At 53.2% G+C, this 19394-nt stretch overlaps 8 protein-coding genes across 8 annotated transcripts; 3 read left to right on the forward strand and 5 right to left on the reverse strand.

The window, feature by feature from the left end:
* Window positions 1-1671: 1671 nt before the first annotated feature.
* On the forward strand, window positions 1672-2748 carry QC762_511750 (uncharacterized protein; the record flags this gene model as incomplete). Its single annotated transcript, XM_062891570.1, has 1 exon — window positions 1672-2748. The coding sequence occupies one exon, from the start codon at window positions 1672-1674 to the stop codon at window positions 2746-2748; it is 1077 nt and encodes a 358-aa protein (XP_062742223.1).
* A 569-nt stretch (window positions 2749-3317) lies between these two features.
* QC762_511760 (uncharacterized protein) lies at window positions 3318-7991 on the reverse strand (the record flags this gene model as incomplete). Its single annotated transcript, XM_062891571.1, has 1 exon — window positions 3318-7991. The coding sequence occupies one exon, from the start codon at window positions 7989-7991 to the stop codon at window positions 3318-3320; it is 4674 nt and encodes a 1557-aa protein (XP_062742224.1).
* Window positions 7992-8419: 428 nt separating this feature from the next.
* QC762_511770 (uncharacterized protein) lies at window positions 8420-10919 on the forward strand. Its single transcript, XM_062891572.1, is given in 6 exon segments — window positions 8420-8779; window positions 8828-8902; window positions 8956-9086; window positions 9139-9243; window positions 9301-10366; window positions 10385-10919. 5 exon segments carry the CDS (start codon window positions 8552-8554, stop codon window positions 10163-10165), a joined length of 1404 nt encoding a protein of 467 aa, XP_062742225.1. The 5' UTR covers window positions 8420-8551; the 3' UTR covers window positions 10166-10366; window positions 10385-10919.
* Window positions 10749-11582, reverse strand: QC762_0081660 (uncharacterized protein; the record flags this gene model as incomplete). Its single annotated transcript, XM_062883911.1, has 2 exons — window positions 10749-11128; window positions 11192-11582. 2 exons carry the CDS (start codon window positions 11580-11582, stop codon window positions 10749-10751), a joined length of 771 nt encoding a protein of 256 aa, XP_062742226.1.
* Window positions 11583-11796: 214 nt separating this feature from the next.
* Window positions 11797-12591, reverse strand: QC762_511780 (uncharacterized protein; the record flags this gene model as incomplete). Its single annotated transcript, XM_062891573.1, has 1 exon — window positions 11797-12591. The coding sequence occupies one exon, from the start codon at window positions 12589-12591 to the stop codon at window positions 11797-11799; it is 795 nt and encodes a 264-aa protein (XP_062742227.1).
* A 670-nt stretch (window positions 12592-13261) lies between these two features.
* On the reverse strand, window positions 13262-15097 carry QC762_511790 (uncharacterized protein; the record flags this gene model as incomplete). Its single annotated transcript, XM_062891574.1, has 3 exons — window positions 14701-15097; window positions 14071-14644; window positions 13262-14008 (listed from the first exon to the last, which is right to left on the reverse strand). Exons 1-3 carry the CDS (start codon window positions 14838-14840, stop codon window positions 13262-13264), a joined length of 1461 nt encoding a protein of 486 aa, XP_062742228.1. The 5' UTR covers window positions 14841-15097.
* On the forward strand, window positions 13303-18012 carry QC762_511800 (uncharacterized protein). Its single transcript, XM_062891575.1, has 7 exons — window positions 13303-16114; window positions 16170-16368; window positions 16423-16732; window positions 16783-17089; window positions 17147-17458; window positions 17511-17582; window positions 17639-18012. The coding sequence occupies exons 1-7, from the start codon at window positions 15996-15998 to the stop codon at window positions 17796-17798; spliced, it is 1479 nt and encodes a 492-aa protein (XP_062742229.1). The 5' UTR covers window positions 13303-15995; the 3' UTR covers window positions 17799-18012.
* A 595-nt stretch (window positions 18013-18607) lies between these two features.
* QC762_511810 (uncharacterized protein) lies at window positions 18608-19180 on the reverse strand (the record flags this gene model as incomplete). The annotated part of the gene is made up of 1 exon (XM_062891576.1): window positions 18608-19180. One exon carries the CDS (start codon window positions 19178-19180, stop codon window positions 18608-18610), a length of 573 nt encoding a protein of 190 aa, XP_062742230.1.
* Between the last annotated feature and the right edge of the window lie 214 nt (window positions 19181-19394).

Consider the following 19394-nt stretch of genomic DNA (forward strand, 5'->3'; position numbering starts at 1 on the left):
TTCGTGCGGTGTATCATATGCACGTGCTATATCGCTGCCTTTATCAATCAGGAGCCGGTGCCGGAACCTTCTCTGCCTGCTGGGAACAAGCGCAAGAGACGATTGTCGGACTTTCAACGAAATGAGGCGAAGAAGGGCATCTTTCGTGTTTGCGGGCATATGTTTTGCCGTGAATGCTGGGAGGAGTACATGAATGATGCCGGTAGGAGACGTGCAGCAAGGGGTGAAGTTCGGCTCATTCAAGTCGAAGATCGACCTCAGATCCCACAGAATGATGCTCCAGAGAATGGCCCCCGGGACCCCTGGTCACCAGAATCCTCCCACTCTTCCCATGCTGCCCTACCGGACCGCACCTATCCAACATATCGGTGTCCGATATGCTGCCTGGAGATCAGGTTCACTGCTGGCAAGTGCCAAGCTTGTCTCGTTACTTACGAGATCCCGTATTGGCCGGATGGCTTTCCATTTGAACAGTACCGCGCGAACCTCGGGTTTAAAGACCAGATAGGGGTTGTGACCTTGCTCAAGACTGTGGTGGCAGACCTGCTGCCGCCGACGTTGGCCGAAGAACGGTTCAAGGACGACCGCCAGCGTTTCCTGCCCTCCCGGTGTTTTGGATGCATCAAAACGGACTTCTTCAACATGGCTGCCATCATAACTCATGGACTCAAACAGTCAAAGCCTTACAGCTTAATGATGAAGGCAGTGACAAGTCCCATAGCAGGCATTCCAGATGAGGTGCTTGAGGGGATGTACAGTTATCTAGGCTGTCGTGGTAATAAGGAACTACTCGACAAATGGTTACAGATCCAGGTCGATTATGGCATAGCTTACCTTACCTGATGGACAAGTCGCCCACATGGGGAGGGTCTTTCTACGGCCCAGGCTTTCTTGAGCGGCGCGACGATGTGATTCTCATGGAGCAAGAACAGGCTCGGTTGAACGAAGAGGAGGCTCGTAGGAAGAGAGAAGAAAAGGGTATCGAGGTGAAAGTGAAGAGAATGCACTATGCCTTTGCTCGTGATATTGGACCATACGACAGTTACTTGTTCTATAAGAAAATTGAGGTGGGCGAACTCTGGCATGGACTACTTGAGCCGAGGCAGCTCTACAGATTCCACGAACTACAGGGCCGACTGACTGGGAATGAATACAAGGGGACGCGCAGCGACTTGCAAGAGAGGATCGGGCGCGAATTTACACGAAACCTTCGCAGCTAGGGACCAGAGACTGGAATGGTGGTCGACTCAAACAACCTGAAAAGTCAGATCATGATATTCAGCAGTCCGCGGGCGGCCGGATTTGTACGCAACAAGCTGGAAGCTGATGAATCAAAATCGGCTTACCAATCCTTCTACTGGACTAGTCTCGATGTCGAAATAGATGCCTCGGATCTTGGCATCAACCCCACCCGATGTGGGTGTCTTCATCCACCCAACATCTTCTGCGTCCTTCTCCCGCGGGATCCACCACCACCAAGTGACGTCGAAAAACGTCACCAACTGGCCATGGATACCCCACCGAGCTTTCCAGGTCGAATCACGATATAAACACCAGCATCTGCCCCTCGTTTTCACCTCACCATCACCGCCATCATCACGAGAATAACAACCCCTTCACACCATCATAAATATACCCAACCCTTACTTTTACACCAAACAAACAGCCAAAATGTCCGACAAAGTCCAAAACAAAACCCTCCTCTTCAAAAAGGTCCCCACCAACGCCCCCATCCCAGGGGAGCACCTCGCCGTCGAACCCGTCCCCTTCGACCTCAAACCCCCCAAAGGAGGCCTCACCGTCGCCGTCCTCTCCGCCTCCTACGACCCCTACCTCCGCGGAAAGATGCGCGACCCCTCCATCAAGTCATACTCCCCGCCCTTCCTAGTTGGCGAGCCCATCACCAACGACACCGTCTCCAAAGTGATCCGCTCTGATACCCCTGACTTTGCCGAGGGGGATCTGATCGTTGCTTACCTCCCCCTGGCGGAATACGCCCACTTGAGCGCTGACCAGCTGAAAAACGGAACGATCAGGCGCAGGGTTGATATCAAGAACTCCAAGATTGGGAAGGACCTGGGGTTGTTTTTGGGACCGTTGGGGATGCCGGGGTTGACAGCTTGGAGTTCGTATCATGAGATTGGGCAGCCGAAGAAGGGGGAGACGATTTTCATCAGTTCGGCTGCGGGCGCGGTTGGGCAGGTTGTTGGGCAGGTTGCTAAGCGGGAGGGACTCAGGGTTATTGGATCGGTTGGTGCAGATGAGAAACTCGATTTTATCCTCAACGAGCTTGGGTTTGATGGGGGGTTCAACTACAAGACTGAAAACCCGTTTGATGCCCTCAAGCGGCTCGCGCCGGATGGGGTGGATATCTACTTTGAGAATGTCGGTGGGGAGCAGCTCGAGGCTGCGATTGAGGCGATGAACCAGCATGGAAGGATTATTGCTTGCGGGATGATTAGCCAGTACAGTGTTCCTGACGAACAAAAGTATGGGGTCAAGAATCTGTTCAAGGTGGTGAGCAAAAGGATCACGATGAGGGGCTTTATTGTTTATGACAAGGGGTTTGCGGATAAGTATGGGGAGGAGCACCAGAGGAAGATGCAGGAGTGGTTGGCTGAGGGGAGCTACAAGGCTAAGCTGAGTGTTACTGAGGGGATTGACAATGCGGCCGAGGGGTTAGTGGGCATGTTGGAGGGGAAGAACTTTGGGAAGGCGGTGTTGAAGATTAGGGATTTGGAGGAGTAAGGTTGGAGAGCTTTTTGGATGTAGTTTTCTGTTTGGGTAGAGGTTGAATAGAGTTTCTGTGGCTTTGATTTGACCTGAGTGTAATTCTAAATGTGCTGTGCTGTGTAGGCTGGTTCGGATCCTTCAAGTGTAAAGTTACATTGAATCCTTCCGCTGTGGTTCCCATGCACCGGGTATGAGATTTGATGCAAGGTACTTGTGACTGCCGAGAAGGAGTGCATGGAGACGAGATCTCGATCAATGACGGCGTACATGCAGGCGATGTTGATCTTTTCACGATTGATAAGCTTGGTTTATGAAGCTCCATTGGGGCAAATGTGTATCGCTTTGCACAAGCACGACAAGACACATGTGAAGGAAGAACTTGCATCGGCTTGTTGTTTGAGCTGGCTACCGTGCAAGAGAGATAAAAAGAGAGTTTTATTCCAACCAAAATATCCGACAGAGAGAATATCCAATGAAAAGATCCTTTTATCCAATTCAAAACATGAGACATCATCTAACCCTTTCCAAACCCCATCATCTCAATCCAAAAACAAAACTGTCGAGGTAGCCCAAAACTTCCCACCCTACTCATACCTCCTCGGCCGTCCCACCGCCCGTCTCTTCGGAGTCGGCGTCACCTGCTGCTCTAACTCCCGCTTTCCCGGCGTCTTTTTTTTCTTTTTCGGCGCTTCCGGCACCTTGCCAGGCGACGACTTTGGCTTCGTCGGGGTTGACACCTTCCTTGCCTTCCCCTTTTTCTCCTTTGTCACAATAGGACTGGGCACCTTCGTGCTCCTCGTCTTCCTCTTCTTCTTCTCACTACTCCCCTCAGGCTGCTGTGTGGCAGGAATAACCTCATCACCCCCCTCACTTGAATACTGCAAAGCTGGGACCGTCTTTTGTTGCGTCCAAGGGATCTCGATTCGGGGGTTTACCCAGGGAGGCCTTTTATCTGGAGATTGGGGGACTTCGACGGTTTCAACTTTACCTGCCACGCCCACCCGGGGGTTTTTCGGGGGTGTTTCCCTAATGACGGCAGTATCTGGGTCACTTCTGGGGCGTTTTTGACCAGTTTGTGGAGGGGGTGTTGGGATGCGGGGGATGGTGGTGTTGCCTGGGGGTGAGTTGGGAGGGGGTTTTTCCCTCGGGGTTTGCGAGTCTTGCTGGGTGGCGTTGTAGTTATTGGTTGGGGAGTAGAGGCTGACCGGTCTGACTACGCGCCCGGAGCGGGTGGTGCGTCGTTGGGGGGTGGGTTCGGGGTCGGTGGCGGTGTCGGGTTTGTTGTCGTTGTTGTTATCACCACCACTGTCGTTGTCGTCCTCGTCAGAATCGTTCACTCCATCAAAGGTTTTACCTGGGCCACCTCCGCCACCACCATCGCCATCATCATCGCCATCATCACTGTCGTTAGCACCATCATTGCGATTGGGACCGGCACCACCTTCATCCGCCATGGCCTCCTCATAGCCCTGAGCAAAGTATGAAGGGCCCCCAGCCGGTTCCTGCTGTTTCTTGAGCGTTTTATCAATCTTGGCAATCACCTCCGTATGGCCCTTGATCTTGAGCTCCAGCAGCCGCACCCTGTCCGCCAGCTCGCTCTGCTTTGTCTTGAGCGGGAGCATTTCCTTGATCAGAGCCTCGGCCTCCTCGTCCAATTCGTCTGCCCGGTCCTCCAGTTGGCCAGCCCGAGACGGATCAGCCTCCTCCAAAGCCTCGAGCCTCAAAGTGGCCGCCTCTTGCATCATGTCTGCTGCGTCATCAGTCTTTTCGTTGCGAAGTGTCATCTGCTCCTTTGCCGCCCTCTTGAACTCGGCAGCGCGTCTGCGGAACATCTTGATCTCCTTCTGCAAACGTTCCTTCTGCTGGTCAAGTTGTTCCGGTTTGGGCAGGTTGTCATCAGCTTTCTTGAGGAGGTTCATCTTTTCCTCCAGCTTCTTGACCTCCTCTGAAGCTTCGACAAATCGTTGATATTGCTCCGACTCATGGTCATCCGTTTTAAGCCTGTCTCTCTTGTGTTGGGCTTCAGTGTACTGGTCGACGACCTTCTTCAACCTGCCTCTCAGGAGTCTATGCTGCGTGGCCAGAATATCATTGTTTATTCTCCGCGCCTCATCATCCCTCTTGTACTTTGTGGTGGGAGAGGGTGGTAGCGGTGACGGATCCCCTTGTGTTCCTTGTGAGCGTGTGGGTTGCCGTTCCGGAGGCGGTGGAGGAGGCCGTGGTGGTGGCGGCGTAGGTTCCCGTGGAGCCGCAAACTTGTGGCCAAATCCAACCTTGTACTCGCCCTTTGGATCCAGCCTCTCCAACAGGGCGTGATACTTTTGCTTGATAGCCCGCTGCTCAGGTGTCTCCTCCACCTCCCGTCCTGTCGCCTGGAGCTCCACCTCCTTCCTCATAATCTCCAGATAATCCTTAGCGACCTTCTCTTCCTCGTTTCGTACCTCCGCGCTGTCGTCGTATTGCAATGCGACGGGGTAAAGGTGCCACAACACGCGCTTCGCCCGGCGCATCCATCTAAGCACCCGCTTCAGGTGTTGTTCCAACGTGAGTGCCAAGAAGGGATCTCTCGGGTTGCCTGCCTCGATGAGCTCGTCCCATTCTTGGGCACGGGCATCCTTGCGAGCTTCGTAGCCTTCATACTCGTCAGCGTCAGACTCTGCAGCATTACCCCTTGGTGCCTCAAACACAGGCCGTTGGACTCGCCAGTCCGGCTTGAATCCACCCTTTCTCTTGTGTTTCTCGAGCGCTATTCTCCTTTCGCCCGTCAAAGACTCATCCACCGTGACAAGGGAATCATCCATATGATTATCACCAACTCGATGTCTGTCCCCGCGTTCGGGAGTGTCCATATTGGCCGCCCGAATCTCATCGCTGTAGTGTTGGTTCCAATATTCACCCCATAGTTTGGCAGGCTGCTCCATGGCCTGTTTCGCCCACGGAACTGCGAGCCAGTCCGTGATCCCAGGGTTCAGCTCACTGGTGACAGGGGCGTGGAATTGGTACCAAACAAGATACTTGGTCCCGTGCACCAACTGAAGCTCCCGCGACGCCACCTTTGTTCCTTTGACCTCCTCCATGTCTTGGCCCTCTGGCGTGTACGGGATCAGGTCAATGCGGTTCGTGAGCGCGTACCAACCGTGCATCAGGGTATCTGGTATGCTGATATGACCAGTTTCCTCGTTCGCCCGGAACTTGGCTTTCTCGTTTTGCACTTTCAAACGCGCTATGGGGAACACGACGTCAATCAAGATGTCGACATCTACAAACGATTTTGTCTGCGACCTTCTTGGGGTCCAGTAGCGTTCATCCGCCCAGCTCGCCCGGTCCTGTATTTGGATTCTTTTGGAGCGCACTTGGAATAGCTCGAGGATATCATAAAGGTCCTCGGAGTAGTGCGGTTTGTTTGCGCCGGGAGTTCTCACGTTTTCGATGGTGTATTCTCCCGCATCGACATTGTAGTCTATCCACGATTCCTCCCATTCCTCCTCCCTCTCGCGCGCATCCCACACCGTGACCAAGCGTCGGAGTACGGCCCCCAGAAGATAAATGTCTTCCCAAAGCTCGGGCCTGAGTCCCGTGTGGTCATCGACGTCCTTGTTCCCTAGCCTTGCCATGATCTGGCTGCGCTCTCCACGATTGTACTTGTACACCTTTTCGCTGCTGTGTAATTCGCTGGCCTGCGACCAACTACCAAGCACAACACGAGGGAACGCGCGCCGAAGAGACTCGTTGACATAGTTGTCATTCTCCGCTGGGTCCTCATCCCGCTTATTCACGTCAAATTCACTCTGACCCCTCTCCCATGCTTCCTCAAAGTGCAGATAGACATGCTCGGGGAGGATGTTGCGGTGGACAAACGGCTTCCAATTCTCCTTCTTCCTCCTTTCCCCTGCCTTCAGCTCCGATCGTGTGATGCCCGTTTGCATATAGATTACAGCGGACGTGAGCTGCTCCATGACGTGCCAGATGAAATACTCATCAATCCAAAGCTGCGCCGTCTTTGGACCCTGCGTGGCATATGCCAGAATACTCCGGAGATTGTACCCGTTGAAGTGCTTGAAATACAGCGAATACTCGTCAACATATAGCGGCCTCCTGAAGGCATAATCATACTCTACGCCCTCTCGGCCGTTGCTGATGCCAAAACCGAACAAGTTTGGATACACCCCCTCCTCTGGCAGCCGTCGCTTTACCAGTGGATCGTCAAGCCGGGCAAATTTGATCTCGGGCGGAATGGTCCCGGCATAATCCCGTTTGGCCTCGTCAGGATTGGAATGCCACCACCGTCTGTAGTTTTCGTTCCAACGCCAATCAATCATCAAGGGGTGCGCATGAATGTTCTTGTTGACAATGAGCTCCCCAGTCTGCCTTGAGCACACCAACAGAGCGCGGCCAGTCGGCGCCTGTGGCTTCAGGGTGTGCATATAGACAAAACCGGCCTTTTGTTGGTCAAGCCAGAGGGTAGAATCCAGATATTTCTCATCTACGCCCGTTTTCGGCAAGCGAAAGGTTCTGGGGGGGAGCATGATTGCCAGCTGACACCAGTCATCATCCGGCTCTGCAAGAGCCTGAAGAGCCGTGTCGGATTGCTGGACATGCGTCGTGTCGACTTGCTGAACCTGTGTCTGCTGGACCGGAAACCTCTTGGGCGTGGAAGCGTCCGCAGGCCCCAATGTATCGTCCCCAATGAGGTCAGAAATCAAGTCTGTTGTACCCTCAAACAAGCCAGCTGTTGTCCCGTCAAACAAGCTATCCGGATCACCATTCATGTTGACATCTTCATCAGGATCCACGTTCGCTGAATTCCCCCCTTGAACTGGATTAGAGCCCGTGGTCACGCCTGCCTGTGCGAGTGCCATCTCGCTGCTGGCGTCGATGGCGGCCTCAATGTCATTGATATCCATCTCGTCAGTGATGATGATGTCCCCTGAGCCATCATGCTGAGGAGGACCAGAGTACGTACTGCTGGGGTCGTTGACAGGGCCTATGCTGGTATTTCCGCTCGTAGTAGGAATAGGCGGGATAGGCGGAATGGGTGTCTTGCCCGTACTGGTAGTAAGCTGGGCAAACCCCGGTCTGGGAGTTGGGGAAGGATGTGATGGAGGTTCTGGGACTTCGTCTTGACTCTGTAACGACTTGGCCATTGGATATGATTTGGTGACCGAGTCCGAGTTCCAATAATGGTAGCTCTCATCCGAGGTGTCGTCGTACACATCGGCATCACCAGGCGCCCACCCCTGCCAGGAATACGAAGACATGGCGCTTGTGCTGTTCTTGGTGACGTTGTGAGTTCAAACGTCGCCGGTCATCAGACAGCAAGCACTTGGACGGCCGGCGGGTCGGGTACGTACGCGACATGGTGCTATTTTATTGTTGACTTTGGGCAGTTAACGCCGGGTGTTTCTTTGTCGTGGCCTCCATTTGGTCGAGCTGGTTCCGGCAACACCAACGGATTCTGCAGTATGGAACACAAAGGATGCGGTGTCGTCGAGTACAAAGCCATGGATGCGTTTTGCATAGAAGTCGATTATTCTGAGACGCTCGTCTGGCATTGGTTAATTAGTGGATGATGGAATGTGGGCAGATGCCAGCACGTGGTCGGGTGGTCAGGCAGCTGGACAGGGTTAGGGTCTAAGTCCGACATGCCGACAATAACGCTGGGAATGCCCCCTTTTTCGATCAAAATATTTAATCAGATGAAACTGCTGTCACTTGGTGTAACCGGATAGTCATCAGTCCCAATAAGCCAACTCAGAGCGAGTCAATATGTTCAGTCCACGTGCGGTGTTCCCCACCTCCCCCTCCGCACGACCTCTTGATGATTTCACATTGCCAAATACACCAAAGTTGTCATCACTTGCTGGATGTTGCAAATTGTCAGTCTTCTTTTTCTTTTACAATGGGTGATTGTATTCCGGATACCCACGACGTGTCGGCGGCTGGTGACCGCGACATCGAAACCTACCACATCTCTTCCGCGCTGCACGCCCGCGCCGCCCATCATGAGTCTTTCCAGCAGCTGTGGGAGACAAAATGGAAAGGACCTGTATGTCAACAAGGGCCAATCCGGCCGTTCACAGCTAATCATCAATAGTGCGCCATGGGTGTCTACCCCTTCATGTTTGGCAGCATCACCGACTTTCAGCCGGTGGTTGACGCCATCATCGCTGTAAGCACCAACCCTTGGATGCAGTTCTTGACCTTGTCTAACACCGCCGACAGAAAGGCCTAAAAGAGCCCTACAACTGGGATGAATACGCTTCCATGTTCTTCCCCCAAGCGTTCAAGCTCGCCTTTACCGCCCGCCAAGCCGAACAAAACGGGGAAAAGGAAAAGGCTTGCGAGTTGTACCTGTCCGTTACCCCATCTCCCATTCCGTCCCAACTGTCTAACACAACCCCAAAGCCGAAGCTCAGCCCTTTACCGCATCGCGCGTTTCCCTGCCCCGCGCTCCCCCAAACAACACGAAGCCTGGAATCTAGGCAAACACGTCTTCTACAAAGGCTCCTCGTATGTTCCCCCATTCCCCCGTTCACCCACCCCGCCATCCTTACTAACCCCCCACAGCCTCCTCCCCATCCCCATCCTCCCCATCTCCATCCCCCACCCCAACCACCTTCCCTCCGAACCCCCCCTCATCCCCGCCTCCCTCCTCCTTCCCCCGTCTTCACACCCCCTCCCCCTCCTCATAATCCTAACCGGTCTCGACGGTTACCGCACCGAACTCTCAGTCTGGCAAACCCCCCTGTCCCGCTTCTCCATCGCAACCCTCGTCCTCGAAATCCCCGGAACAGGCGACTCCCCCTCTCTCCCCTCCGACCCCCTCTCCCCCGACCGCCTCATGTCCTCCCTCTTTTCCTATATCTCCACCGCCCTTCCCACCGTCAACTCTTCCAATGTCATCATCTGGGGCTTCTCCACAGGAGGGTACTACTCCCTCCGCGCAGCCCACACCCATCCGTCCCACCTCCTCGGCTCCGTCTCCCTCGGCGGCGGCTGCCACCACATGTTTGACGAGACCTGGCTCCGCAACGTCAACCATTTGGAATACCCCTTCGACCTAGCCCATACCCTCGCCCATAAATTCGGTTACGGAGACGATCTAGACCAATTCATCAAAGAAGGCAAGAGCAAATTCAGTCTCCTCGACAGCAGGATCCTGGACCAGGAAAGTTGCAAGACGTTGGTGGTCAATGGTGACTTGGACGAGATTTTCCCGGTGGAGGATTTGTATCTTGCCGTCAAGGACAAGAACGGGGATGTGAGAAAGAACACCGAATTCAAGGTTGTCGAGGGGAGGAAGCACATGGGGGAGCCGGAGAGCTTTGGTGTTATTCTCGAGTGGATTCATGGGCTGTGGGGGTTGGAGGCGGGAGTGGACGAGTTCAAGAAGGGCGTTTTAGAGCGTTTGCCTTTCAAGCCGAAATATTGAAGGTGGTGGTGAGACTTGATCAAGTTGTTGCATCGAATACCATGGCAAAGAAGCTGTGGCTGTGGAGAAGCTTGCAAAGGTTTTGGCCCGATCTTCAAGAAAATGCTAATTCACATGGTGATAATGTTCCTATATTGTCCAAAGCCAGGAAAAAAAAGGAGAGAACCTATACGGAGTCCTTTATTTATCTCACCAACCCCCCCACCACCCTCCCTTGACCCCACCCTCCCTTGATATAGAATCTAATTATATTGCGAAGGATGCTTACTAAGGGTTGAAAGATATTCAATAGGCTTTAAAAGATAGTTAAGAGGCATTCGAAGATAGTTAAAAGGCGGTAAAAGGTAGTTAAAGGGGTTAGAAGATAGTTAAGAGCCGTTAAAAAATAATGAACAGGCCTTCAAAGATAGGTAAAGGGGCTTAAAAGTCAACTTGAAGGCCTTAAAGAATGATCTAAAGGCGTTTAAAGATAACTTAAAAGCTTATTACTTTTCTTTCAGGACCTAAAAACACCCGCTTACATCGCTGTACGTGCTCTCACCCGCAAGTCGCATCTCCCACTGATTAATCAACCAAGCTTGGACTAATGGCTCTTGCGCCTCAACATCGAAAGCTTTTCAAAACCGTTTTGAACCACTGCCAGCTCCTGCTCCAGCCGTACCTTGCGAGATTCAAGTTTGGCAATCTCAACGTCACACCGCGTTCTTTCCCTGTCCATAAAGGCCACAGTTTCTGGAACAATAATGTCCGTACGATCGTTCGAAGCCTTTAGCGTATCCGTTTCGGCTTTCGTCGACTTCAGGTGTTCAAGGGTGAAGTTGCATGTCTTGAGCGCCTTACGCTTGAGGTGCCGCTCCATGTATTTGAGGATGAAGGCATCGCGCGAAGGGTCATATGGCTCGTCGTTTTCGACTTGCTTGTCGTCTGGGCCGGCTTCTTTTGCTATGCCTTTTCCCTTGACATCTGGTTAAACATTGCTTAGCCGTTCGAACCATGCGAAGGGCGCTGTTGGAGATGTAAGCAAACCTTTCACTGGTGTCGAGTTGTCGGAGGCGTCTTTCTTGTCTTGGAGGTCAACCTCCTCCTTGGTCAAGGCTTCATCACGAATCGTTTGCTGAGCCATTACCGTAGTGTTTCTTGGTAGCTGTTGCAACAAAGTATGTAGTTGAAATTGAAACTGGGTGGCTAAGTCTGTGGTGGAACTGTGAAGATGGTGTTGGAGTTGAGGAAGAAAGGGAAGAGGAAGAGTTGACAGATGGGATTGGGAGATAAGCTGCTGAGGTGCTGTGTCCGGGTCCGAGCAGGCGGCGTCTCGCCACACAGTTCCATGGGAAAGCACAGGGGTTAGCACAGCTGTGCAAACCGTGGATCGAAATGATGGAGGGTACGATCCAAAATGACGGCCGTGGAAGATCATGGAGACGGCATCTAGGAAAGAACCCCTCGGCACAAGAAACCTCCGCGGACTCGCCCAGAGAAGTCACACACCTCAGCGTTCAGCGGACGAGTCCCTTCAACTTCATGAGGAGGAGCGAGACCGCTGTTCTTTGTTACTATGCACGTTATGCAGCTTCCTCCACCTCTTCACAACAGCCATATATTGCCAACTCACAGTAAACCCAACCGCTCAACTAGCCCTCCACCCCCAACCTCTTCGGCCCCCTCGCAACAAAAATCATCATACTCCCCACCACCTCCACCTCCACCTCCTCAAAAGCCGCCTTAAGCCCCTCCTCCAACTGTGCCCTCGTATCACCCTCATTCCCAAAAACCTTATAAACCCGATTATACAACCACAATGTATACCTCACCCTCACCCCCGCCAGTCCCCGGGCTTGATACTCCCTCCCGGGCAAAATAGTACACCCAACCAGCACCCCATCCCCCCTCAACAACCTCGCCGCCATCCCAAAAACCCCTTTTTTACCCTCCGGTGCCGTGGTCCGCAGACAATGAAAAAGGTTAAACATCGTCACAACGTCATACCTCCCCTCTCCCAAACTCTTGGGTATGTCCCCATCCAGCACATCATGAAGTACCGTCTCGACCGTAGCCAGCTCCCCCAACCGGCCAACCACACCCTCAATCCTCCTCCTTGCCTTCTTCAGCGTAGAAAGATTATTATCCATCAACGTGATCCTCATTGACTGCCTATTCCCCAGACAGGATTTCAGCGCCTCCGCAACAAAAAACCCCGTCCCGGCACCAACGTCGAGATGCTCCCAGCATCTGGCTTCTGTGTGTTCTGGCGGCGAGAAGTATTTCTGGAATAGTGGGAGTTGGACAGACTTTGTAGGGCAGCGCCATATTCGCGTCATGTTGTGGCCTAAGACGTGGATGTCGTAGTAGGAGAGGGTGAAGGCGTTGTAGTAGGTTGAGGTGGGGGGCTTGCGGCCGTTGGGTGGGGGGTTCTCGTGGGGAGGCATGGGGAATCGTGGGATCGGTTAGAGGGCTTGGTGGCGTCGTCGAAGGGTGTCAAAGTGGTGATGGAGGGGGTTTGGACGCCGGTCGATGGGCGCGCTCGTGTCTTTTGAGGGTGTTGGTCTTTACTGACGATGCCTTGCCAGTTTTCCTTGTTGCTTTTTCGCCAAAAGAATATGCCCCAAAAATTCTTAAAGATGCGACAAAACCCGGTGAATATAGCGGTATCTCAGCGAGGAGAGAGAGGAGCAACTGTGGACAGGTATGTAAAGTAAAGTTCAATTGCTCCGAGAGGCAGTGAATGAAGGAAGGCGTGAGACGGAAATAGAAGCATGGAAGCCGCGTTGCGCCTCGTGGTCTTCACTATCTCCGTGGTCAGCGGTCATGGTGAATATCTCGGTTCCACTTTGGCGTTTCGATATGGTATAGTTGTCAGTTGCGGGAAATCTTGGTAGTTGTGGGCAGGTATGTATATAAATAAGGCCGAAGGCCGGTGCTTCGAATTTCATCCGATATCTCCTCAACAATTGGATCAACTCGGGCCACGTCGTTCAACGGAAAAAGAAGCGCCTGGCGTGACATGGCAAACTTGCGGCTCGGAGTTTGTCAAAATGTGCAAGCGCTGCAATTCATCGTTGTCATTACTGGGTATAGACGCCTCAGAATACTTACCATCTAAAGCTTGGCCTTGACAGCACCCTTTTCCCTCTGCTCTCCCTCTTCTCTAGCCTCCTTGTTCAACCTCCGCCACATATCCTTCCGCAGCTCATGCCCATCCATAAACGCCCTAAACCACTCCCTCTGAAACTTTGGCAACCTCCTCCCCACACCATTCTCCGGCTCCCCCGCCAGTCTCCTCACATCCTCAAAATACTCCTCAAAATCCGGAAACACCAACGTAAACTTGACCCCATCTCCCCTATCCTTGATCCTTTTCTCCTCCCACTCTTTCATCACTTCCACACTCGGCAGATTCGCCCTCCCGGCCAACACCCTCGCAGCCAAAACAGCCTGCCACTCAAAAATCTTAAACGTCAGCCCCGCACCGACAGCACCGACAAAAAGCAACGTTGGGTCTCTCTGGTACACCACGTGCTGATACAGCTCCGGCACGCGGTTGTTCCTAATCTCCACGTTTGGCAGAAACGGCATCGTCCACGTGTATCCCGTCCCAAAGATGATCGAGTCCACATTCGGAATGCTCTTCCCATCAGCCAAATGCACCGTCCTCGTCGTGGGGCACACAGACTTGATCGAAGGGTGTTGCTGAATCCTCGGGTGCTCAAACGCACCACCGCCAAAGTAGCCATTTGCCGCATGGCCGATGGTGATGGTGTGGACTGGCAAATCGGCCGTCTTGGAGTGCGCGAGGTCGTAGGCGATGTCAGCTGCCGACACGGAGGCGCCTACTACAACCACGCGCTAGATTCAAGTTAGAACAGGTTCCCGCCGCCGGAAATCCGAAGCAAAAGGGGCAAACAAACCTTGTTTTTGAAATATCCCCTCCCCCGAAAGTGCTTACTGTGAATCACACTCCCCGGCCTCCCCTTTTCAAACTCGTCCAGCCCGTCGATCGCGGGTATGTACGGCACCCAGTAATGCCCGCTCGCCACCACCACCGCGTCAAAGTACTCTGTCCACCAGTAATCTTTCTCCTTGCCCTCCTTTCGCAGCACGAGCTTCCACTCTGTGCCTACCTTTTCGGCCAGCTCGACGGTGGTGTTGTAGGACACCAAATCCTCGTAGTTGTTGCGCTCGATCAGGGACTTGATGTAACGCTGCATGACGGTCCAGTGTCGAAAAGGGGTTTTTGGCCCGTGGAGAGCGATGGACTTGTCAGTCTTGTCGGCTGGGATTGGCTCCTGGCTGAAGGACATGGGGAGGTGGTCGACGTTGGTTTCGAGGTAGGGGTAGACGGAGGATTCGGTGAAGCGAGGGCGGTCAGACTTGGGTGTTTGGGCTGGGAGTTTGGGTGGGATGGGGAGGGGGGTGTCTGCGGTGCGGTTGGCGAGGGAGGGGAAGTTGGTGAGGGTTGGGGGGCGGGCTTTGTCGCCGATCCTGGGGATTCGTCAGGAGCTGAGGGTCAGAGATGGTGAGGGGTGCAAAGAAATTACCAGCATCCTCCGGCCTCTTCGCGCCTTTCAAAAACACGGATGATATCAAAGGTTTTTTCTTGGGCGAGAGCGTCAATGGCGATGGCGCCGGCTGGGCCGGCACCGATGACGGCGACGCGCTTGATCGGTGGGCGGGACATGGTTGGTTTGACTGGAAAAGCGAAGATATCGCGTAAAATGTGTCGGTGGTGATGTTTTGGAGCCGCGTGGCATTATGTATGTCTGCCACCTAGCCGTCCGGCCGTGTGGGTCGGGGTGTGATCCGGGCCAAGCCGGGGGTGGTTCGGGAACGGCCCACCCTGGCGTATTGTGTTATATCACGCCATCGCTGCGATGGGGAGGTGAAGGACGCTTTTCCACACTGACGGGGGACAAAGCTGACCGGAAAAAATCCGAACTAATTTTTGGCTAGGGCAGAAGTATTTTGAAAGAAAAACGACAAAGACGAAGTCGGCACCGGTGGTGGTGATTTGGTAGTGCCTGTGGCTGGCAAACAGAAAAAATAAAAATGTTGGTGTGCTAACAAACAACTATCGGTGACGTTTGGTATTCGGTGAGCCAGGCTGCAGCGTTCCTGCCAAGACCTTCCCGATTCGCCCAGGCGTGGTCTGAGCCCTGTCAAATCGTCCCCCGTTTCACAACTGCCTTCCATCTCCCCGACACCAGTTTCTTTTTCGTTAGACTAATGGCACATTGCGAACCAGTCATTGTTGCAAGCTTCAAATTTTAACATTACGCAGCTATCCAGTTTCTTGGTATCGCCAGGACTCGATACCTGTTCCTGGATGCAGTAGTCGATTCTACCACAAACTTGACTTGGACGAGTTCAATGCCACAGAGGCAGTATGCTTTCTCAACAAGGCCGTAAATGAACAGCAACTCTGGCATTCCTTGAGAACTCTCCTCCTATTAGGCCTCAACATGATCCACCCTACACCACACCACATCTCATCCCATCCCACAATGAATGCCGACTGGGCACCAGCACTACTTATCAGCCCTCTCCGAGCCCGATCTCCGGGACGCCTTGCAGCGACTGGTCCCCGAGAATGCGGGTGGCCCGCCTGTACCACCCAACTAGCGGATCCGCACGCGGGAATTGCATCTCGATGCCATCCACGGCCTGGATCACGTCAACGCTGGCAACAAGGGTTCCGACCGTTGGCTCCCGCGCCCCGAGCTGATCTTTGACCGGCAGTCGCTGTCGATAAAAGCAATGCCGCGTCTCCCTGTTTGTGTCACCGATTCCTCGGTGTCATCTAGCTCTTCAACCACACCGCCAAGCCTCGGACAACATGGCTCAACCATCCGTCGAAAAGGACACCAAGAAGAGCGGGAACGATGTGGACTCTGGGACATCCTCTTCTGTTGAAGAAGGATGGACAGAGTGGGATGAGGCCAAGGCCCGGAGGAAGTCCGTTGTCTTAGCTTCCGTCTACTACGAAGCGCGGCGCTGACATTGTGCGTAGGGTTGACTTTTCCGTTTTACCATTGTTGTTCCTTGGGCTTCTAGTCTTTCAGCTTGACCGGATGAACATTGCTAGCGCCTTGACTGGTGGCTTTGCAGAGAATATTGGTGTCTCGTTGGATACCATCAATGCTGGCAACCAGATGATGTTTGCTGGTATTGTGCTGTTGGAAATTCCATCCAACCTTGCCCTTCAAAAGGTATGTTCAAAGATGACGCTCAACGATAAGCATTTGCTGACCCCGTATTGCTAGCTCGGACCAAGGAAATGGATCGCAGGTCAAGTCCTGGCGTTTGGTACTGTGGCCTCACTGCAAATCTTCATCCATAACAAGGCCGGGTTCCTGGCCTCTCGGCTCATACTCGGCTTCTGCGAATCTGGCTACATCCCCGGTGCCATCTACACCCTCTCAACATGGTATGCCAAGCGAGAATTGGCCAAGCGGGTTGCTATTCTGTTCTTTGGCATGTTTGGCGCGAATGCAATTAGCCCATTGTTGGCCACCGGCATCCTGAAATTGGACGGTGCTGGGGGCTTGCATGGATGGCAGTGGCTCTTTCTTCGTATGTTTTCACCCCGACCTTGCCTCCGATTCGATGCTGACTGATCTTAGTTGAGGGCCTCTTTACCATTGTGGTCTCGTTCATTCTCATCTTCTTCCTCCCCGGATCCCCTGACATGCCAAGACCGCTTCTCAGCCCAGGCCTGATCAGGTTTGATTCGAACGACCGCGATATTCTCCAGAAGAGGCTCGAAAGGGACGATAATGAGAAGAAGGGAGGTACGCAGGGAATGGAAATTCCCCTGCAGCTGGTGTGGAAGACTGCCACCCATTATCGGCGGTGGCCACATTTCATTTCTACCTTTTGCCTGTTCTCAACATGGAGTTCTTTGACCACCTACACACCTTCCATCTTGAAGTAAGTTATCCCCGCATATCCGTCTTTTAGCTTGGCTAAATATCTGACTGCAAACAGATCTCTGGGCTGGGACACTATTGCTGCGAATGCTTTGGCTGCCGTTGGTGCTTCCCTTTCGCTGGTCTTTGTCTTCATCTTTGCATACATCAGTGACAAAACCAACCTCCGCGGTGGCACTGTCATCCTTGCACAGGTCTGCTTTCTGATCACGCTGATCGTGGCAAGAGAAGTCCATCCACATGTCGGCCAATGGTCACGATGGGCTTTGTGGACAGCTGTCAACGCGCTGGCCGTGGGGTATCACCCTGTCCACAACACATGGCTCCAACTCAACTGCAGAAGTCCAGGTGAACGGAGTATCAGTATTGCGTGAGTTTTCTAGACCGAAAACAAACTTGCGGGGTTTTGCTGACAGGTGCAGGATGTGGGTCATGTCTGCCATTAGCGGGCTGATGGTTGGCACACAGTATTATCAGGCCAATGATAGACCATTGTAAGCTGTGCTGCTCACTGCTGCACCTTGATCTATGCTAACGTTGTGTGCCTTAGTTACTCCAACGGTCTCCGCATTCAGATCATCATGGTGTCTGTTGGTATTGTCTTTGCCATCCTCCAGGTTGGGATTTACAAGGTGCATAATAAGAGAGTGGCTGAGGGGAAACATGAAGCTGATGAGGATGGTCAGGAGCCACAGATTTATGTCCCCTGAGTGGCGGATTGGCTCATGTTGTAAGAGGGATGCATTCGTATTCGAGAAGCGTGCAGTTTTCGTTTTATTTCACTCGTAGTTTACGTGACAAAATCTGGTGGTGGACATTCATGACCCTGGCGGGGAATAAATAAGCTTCGTCGATCCAATCTCCTCGAAGTGAAACAGAGTTCTCGTATGTCTTGCAACGTGCCCGTGGTTCAGATAAAGTCTCGGTGCGTCCAAACCCAAAGACTAATGTGTCAGCCGACTTGCCGTGGCCAAGATTTCTCAAATCGGCATCTGTGAACTGGATGGTTTTGTCTTTAAACAAGTGCCCGTCTTTGGTGACTTTTTGAAGAGCTCCAAGGGGTGGGATAGAAGAAAGGAGGATGCCATCTCGCGCAACGATGTAAGGAACCAGCATCCTGACTTCGAGACCTGGAAAGAAAGAATAGTCCTTGCATTGCTTACCATCCTGCCCCAATTGGTCTTCAAGAGGCAAATTCCATCCACGCCATCGCGTTATCGCAATGATATCAGCCACAGCCAACAGAGAAACAATTTAACCAACTGCAAACCTGGCATCAGGTGTTGCCAGAAAGCGCGCCATAGAACGAAGAGTCCCAAGTACAAAGACCCAGGATATGCCCCTCCGGTTAGCGTTGTGTAACATCTCACTTTTCCCGGGCTCCGGATAGAGCCAATAAGCTGTTTTGAATCGTCCAAGACCCAGCGAGCGGCGGACTATGGCTATTTTGCGTGCCGGCAGATATGCGTAACTCTCCTTGTGTAACCAAGCATAACCTATCCTATCATCCCCCCACCCCCTAAGGATCCCCCTGCCACCCGTCCCATTCCTCCGTCCAGCTCTCCTCTAAACCCGTCTTCTCATAGTACTCACTCCCAAACCGCAACGGCAAGCAAACCCCGTACGGATTTTTTTCTCCCTGCACACTTACCGGCGGGTGAATAAAACACGCCAACCACTCCCTACACTCCCGTTTGTCCTCCCCCCCGCACCAATCGTCATTAGGTTGGCAAATCCCAGGGCCATCACAGGAAGGACCGCAGCCGCTATTGCGGGGATCGTCAGTGCAGTATTCTACTCTCTCGTCGCAGTTGTCGTAGAGGCCCCATCCGGCGCATTTGGTGTAGATCTTTTGCGTGGAGAGGTCGATTAGTTGGCAGGTGCCTGGGCAGCCGGGCCAGGAGGGGTCTTTGAGAGTTGTCCAGCGGGTGCAGGTTGGGAAGAGGGGGATGCATGTTAGGGGCGGAGCGCAGTCGCCAAGGTCGTAGTTGCAGGGGGCGTTGATCTCGGAATGGGGGGTGGTGGTGTTGGGAAGGGGGGTTGAGAGGGTGGTTGGGAGGAGGGGGAGGAGGAGGATGGTTGGGAGCTTCATTTTGGGTGGCGGTGGAAGGGAAGGTGAGGTTGAAGGTTAGCTGCGTAGGCAAGGGTCGCATGGTGGTGTTAAATACTTGGTTGGAGGCGTGGGAGGAATGTGGATTGATGTAATGATGTGGTGGGTATGCAATATCTTCATTGCTCATCTATGGCTTTAACCGGGCTGACTTGATGAAAAATGCAACTGTTGGTCGCGGAGGGTGAATCCTTTT

The sequence above is a fragment of the Podospora pseudocomata genome, chromosome 5 (genome assembly GCF_035222375.1).
Source record: "Podospora pseudocomata strain CBS 415.72m chromosome 5, whole genome shotgun sequence".
NCBI lineage: Eukaryota > Fungi > Ascomycota > Sordariomycetes > Sordariales > Podosporaceae > Podospora > Podospora pseudocomata.

Bases quoted from the DNA above. Each gene is read 5' to 3' on its own strand.
- QC762_511770 (XM_062891572.1), top strand. From the start codon at position 8,552: ATGATTTCACATTGCCAAATACACCAAAGTTGTCATCACTTGCTGGAT. The intron at 9,087-9,138 runs GTCCGTTACCCC...ACAACCCCAAAG, and splicing joins AAGGCTTGCGAGTTGTACCT to CCGAAGCTCAGCCCTTTACC. The intron at 9,244-9,300 runs GTATGTTCCCCC...AACCCCCCACAG, and splicing joins GTCTTCTACAAAGGCTCCTC to CCTCCTCCCCATCCCCATCC.
- QC762_511800 (XM_062891575.1), top strand. From the start codon at position 15,996: ATGGCTCAACCATCCGTCGAAAAGGACACCAAGAAGAGCGGGAACGAT. The intron at 16,733-16,782 runs GTATGTTTTCAC...GACTGATCTTAG, and splicing joins ATGGCAGTGGCTCTTTCTTC to TTGAGGGCCTCTTTACCATT. The intron at 17,459-17,510 runs GTGAGTTTTCTA...TGACAGGTGCAG, and splicing joins GAACGGAGTATCAGTATTGC to GATGTGGGTCATGTCTGCCA.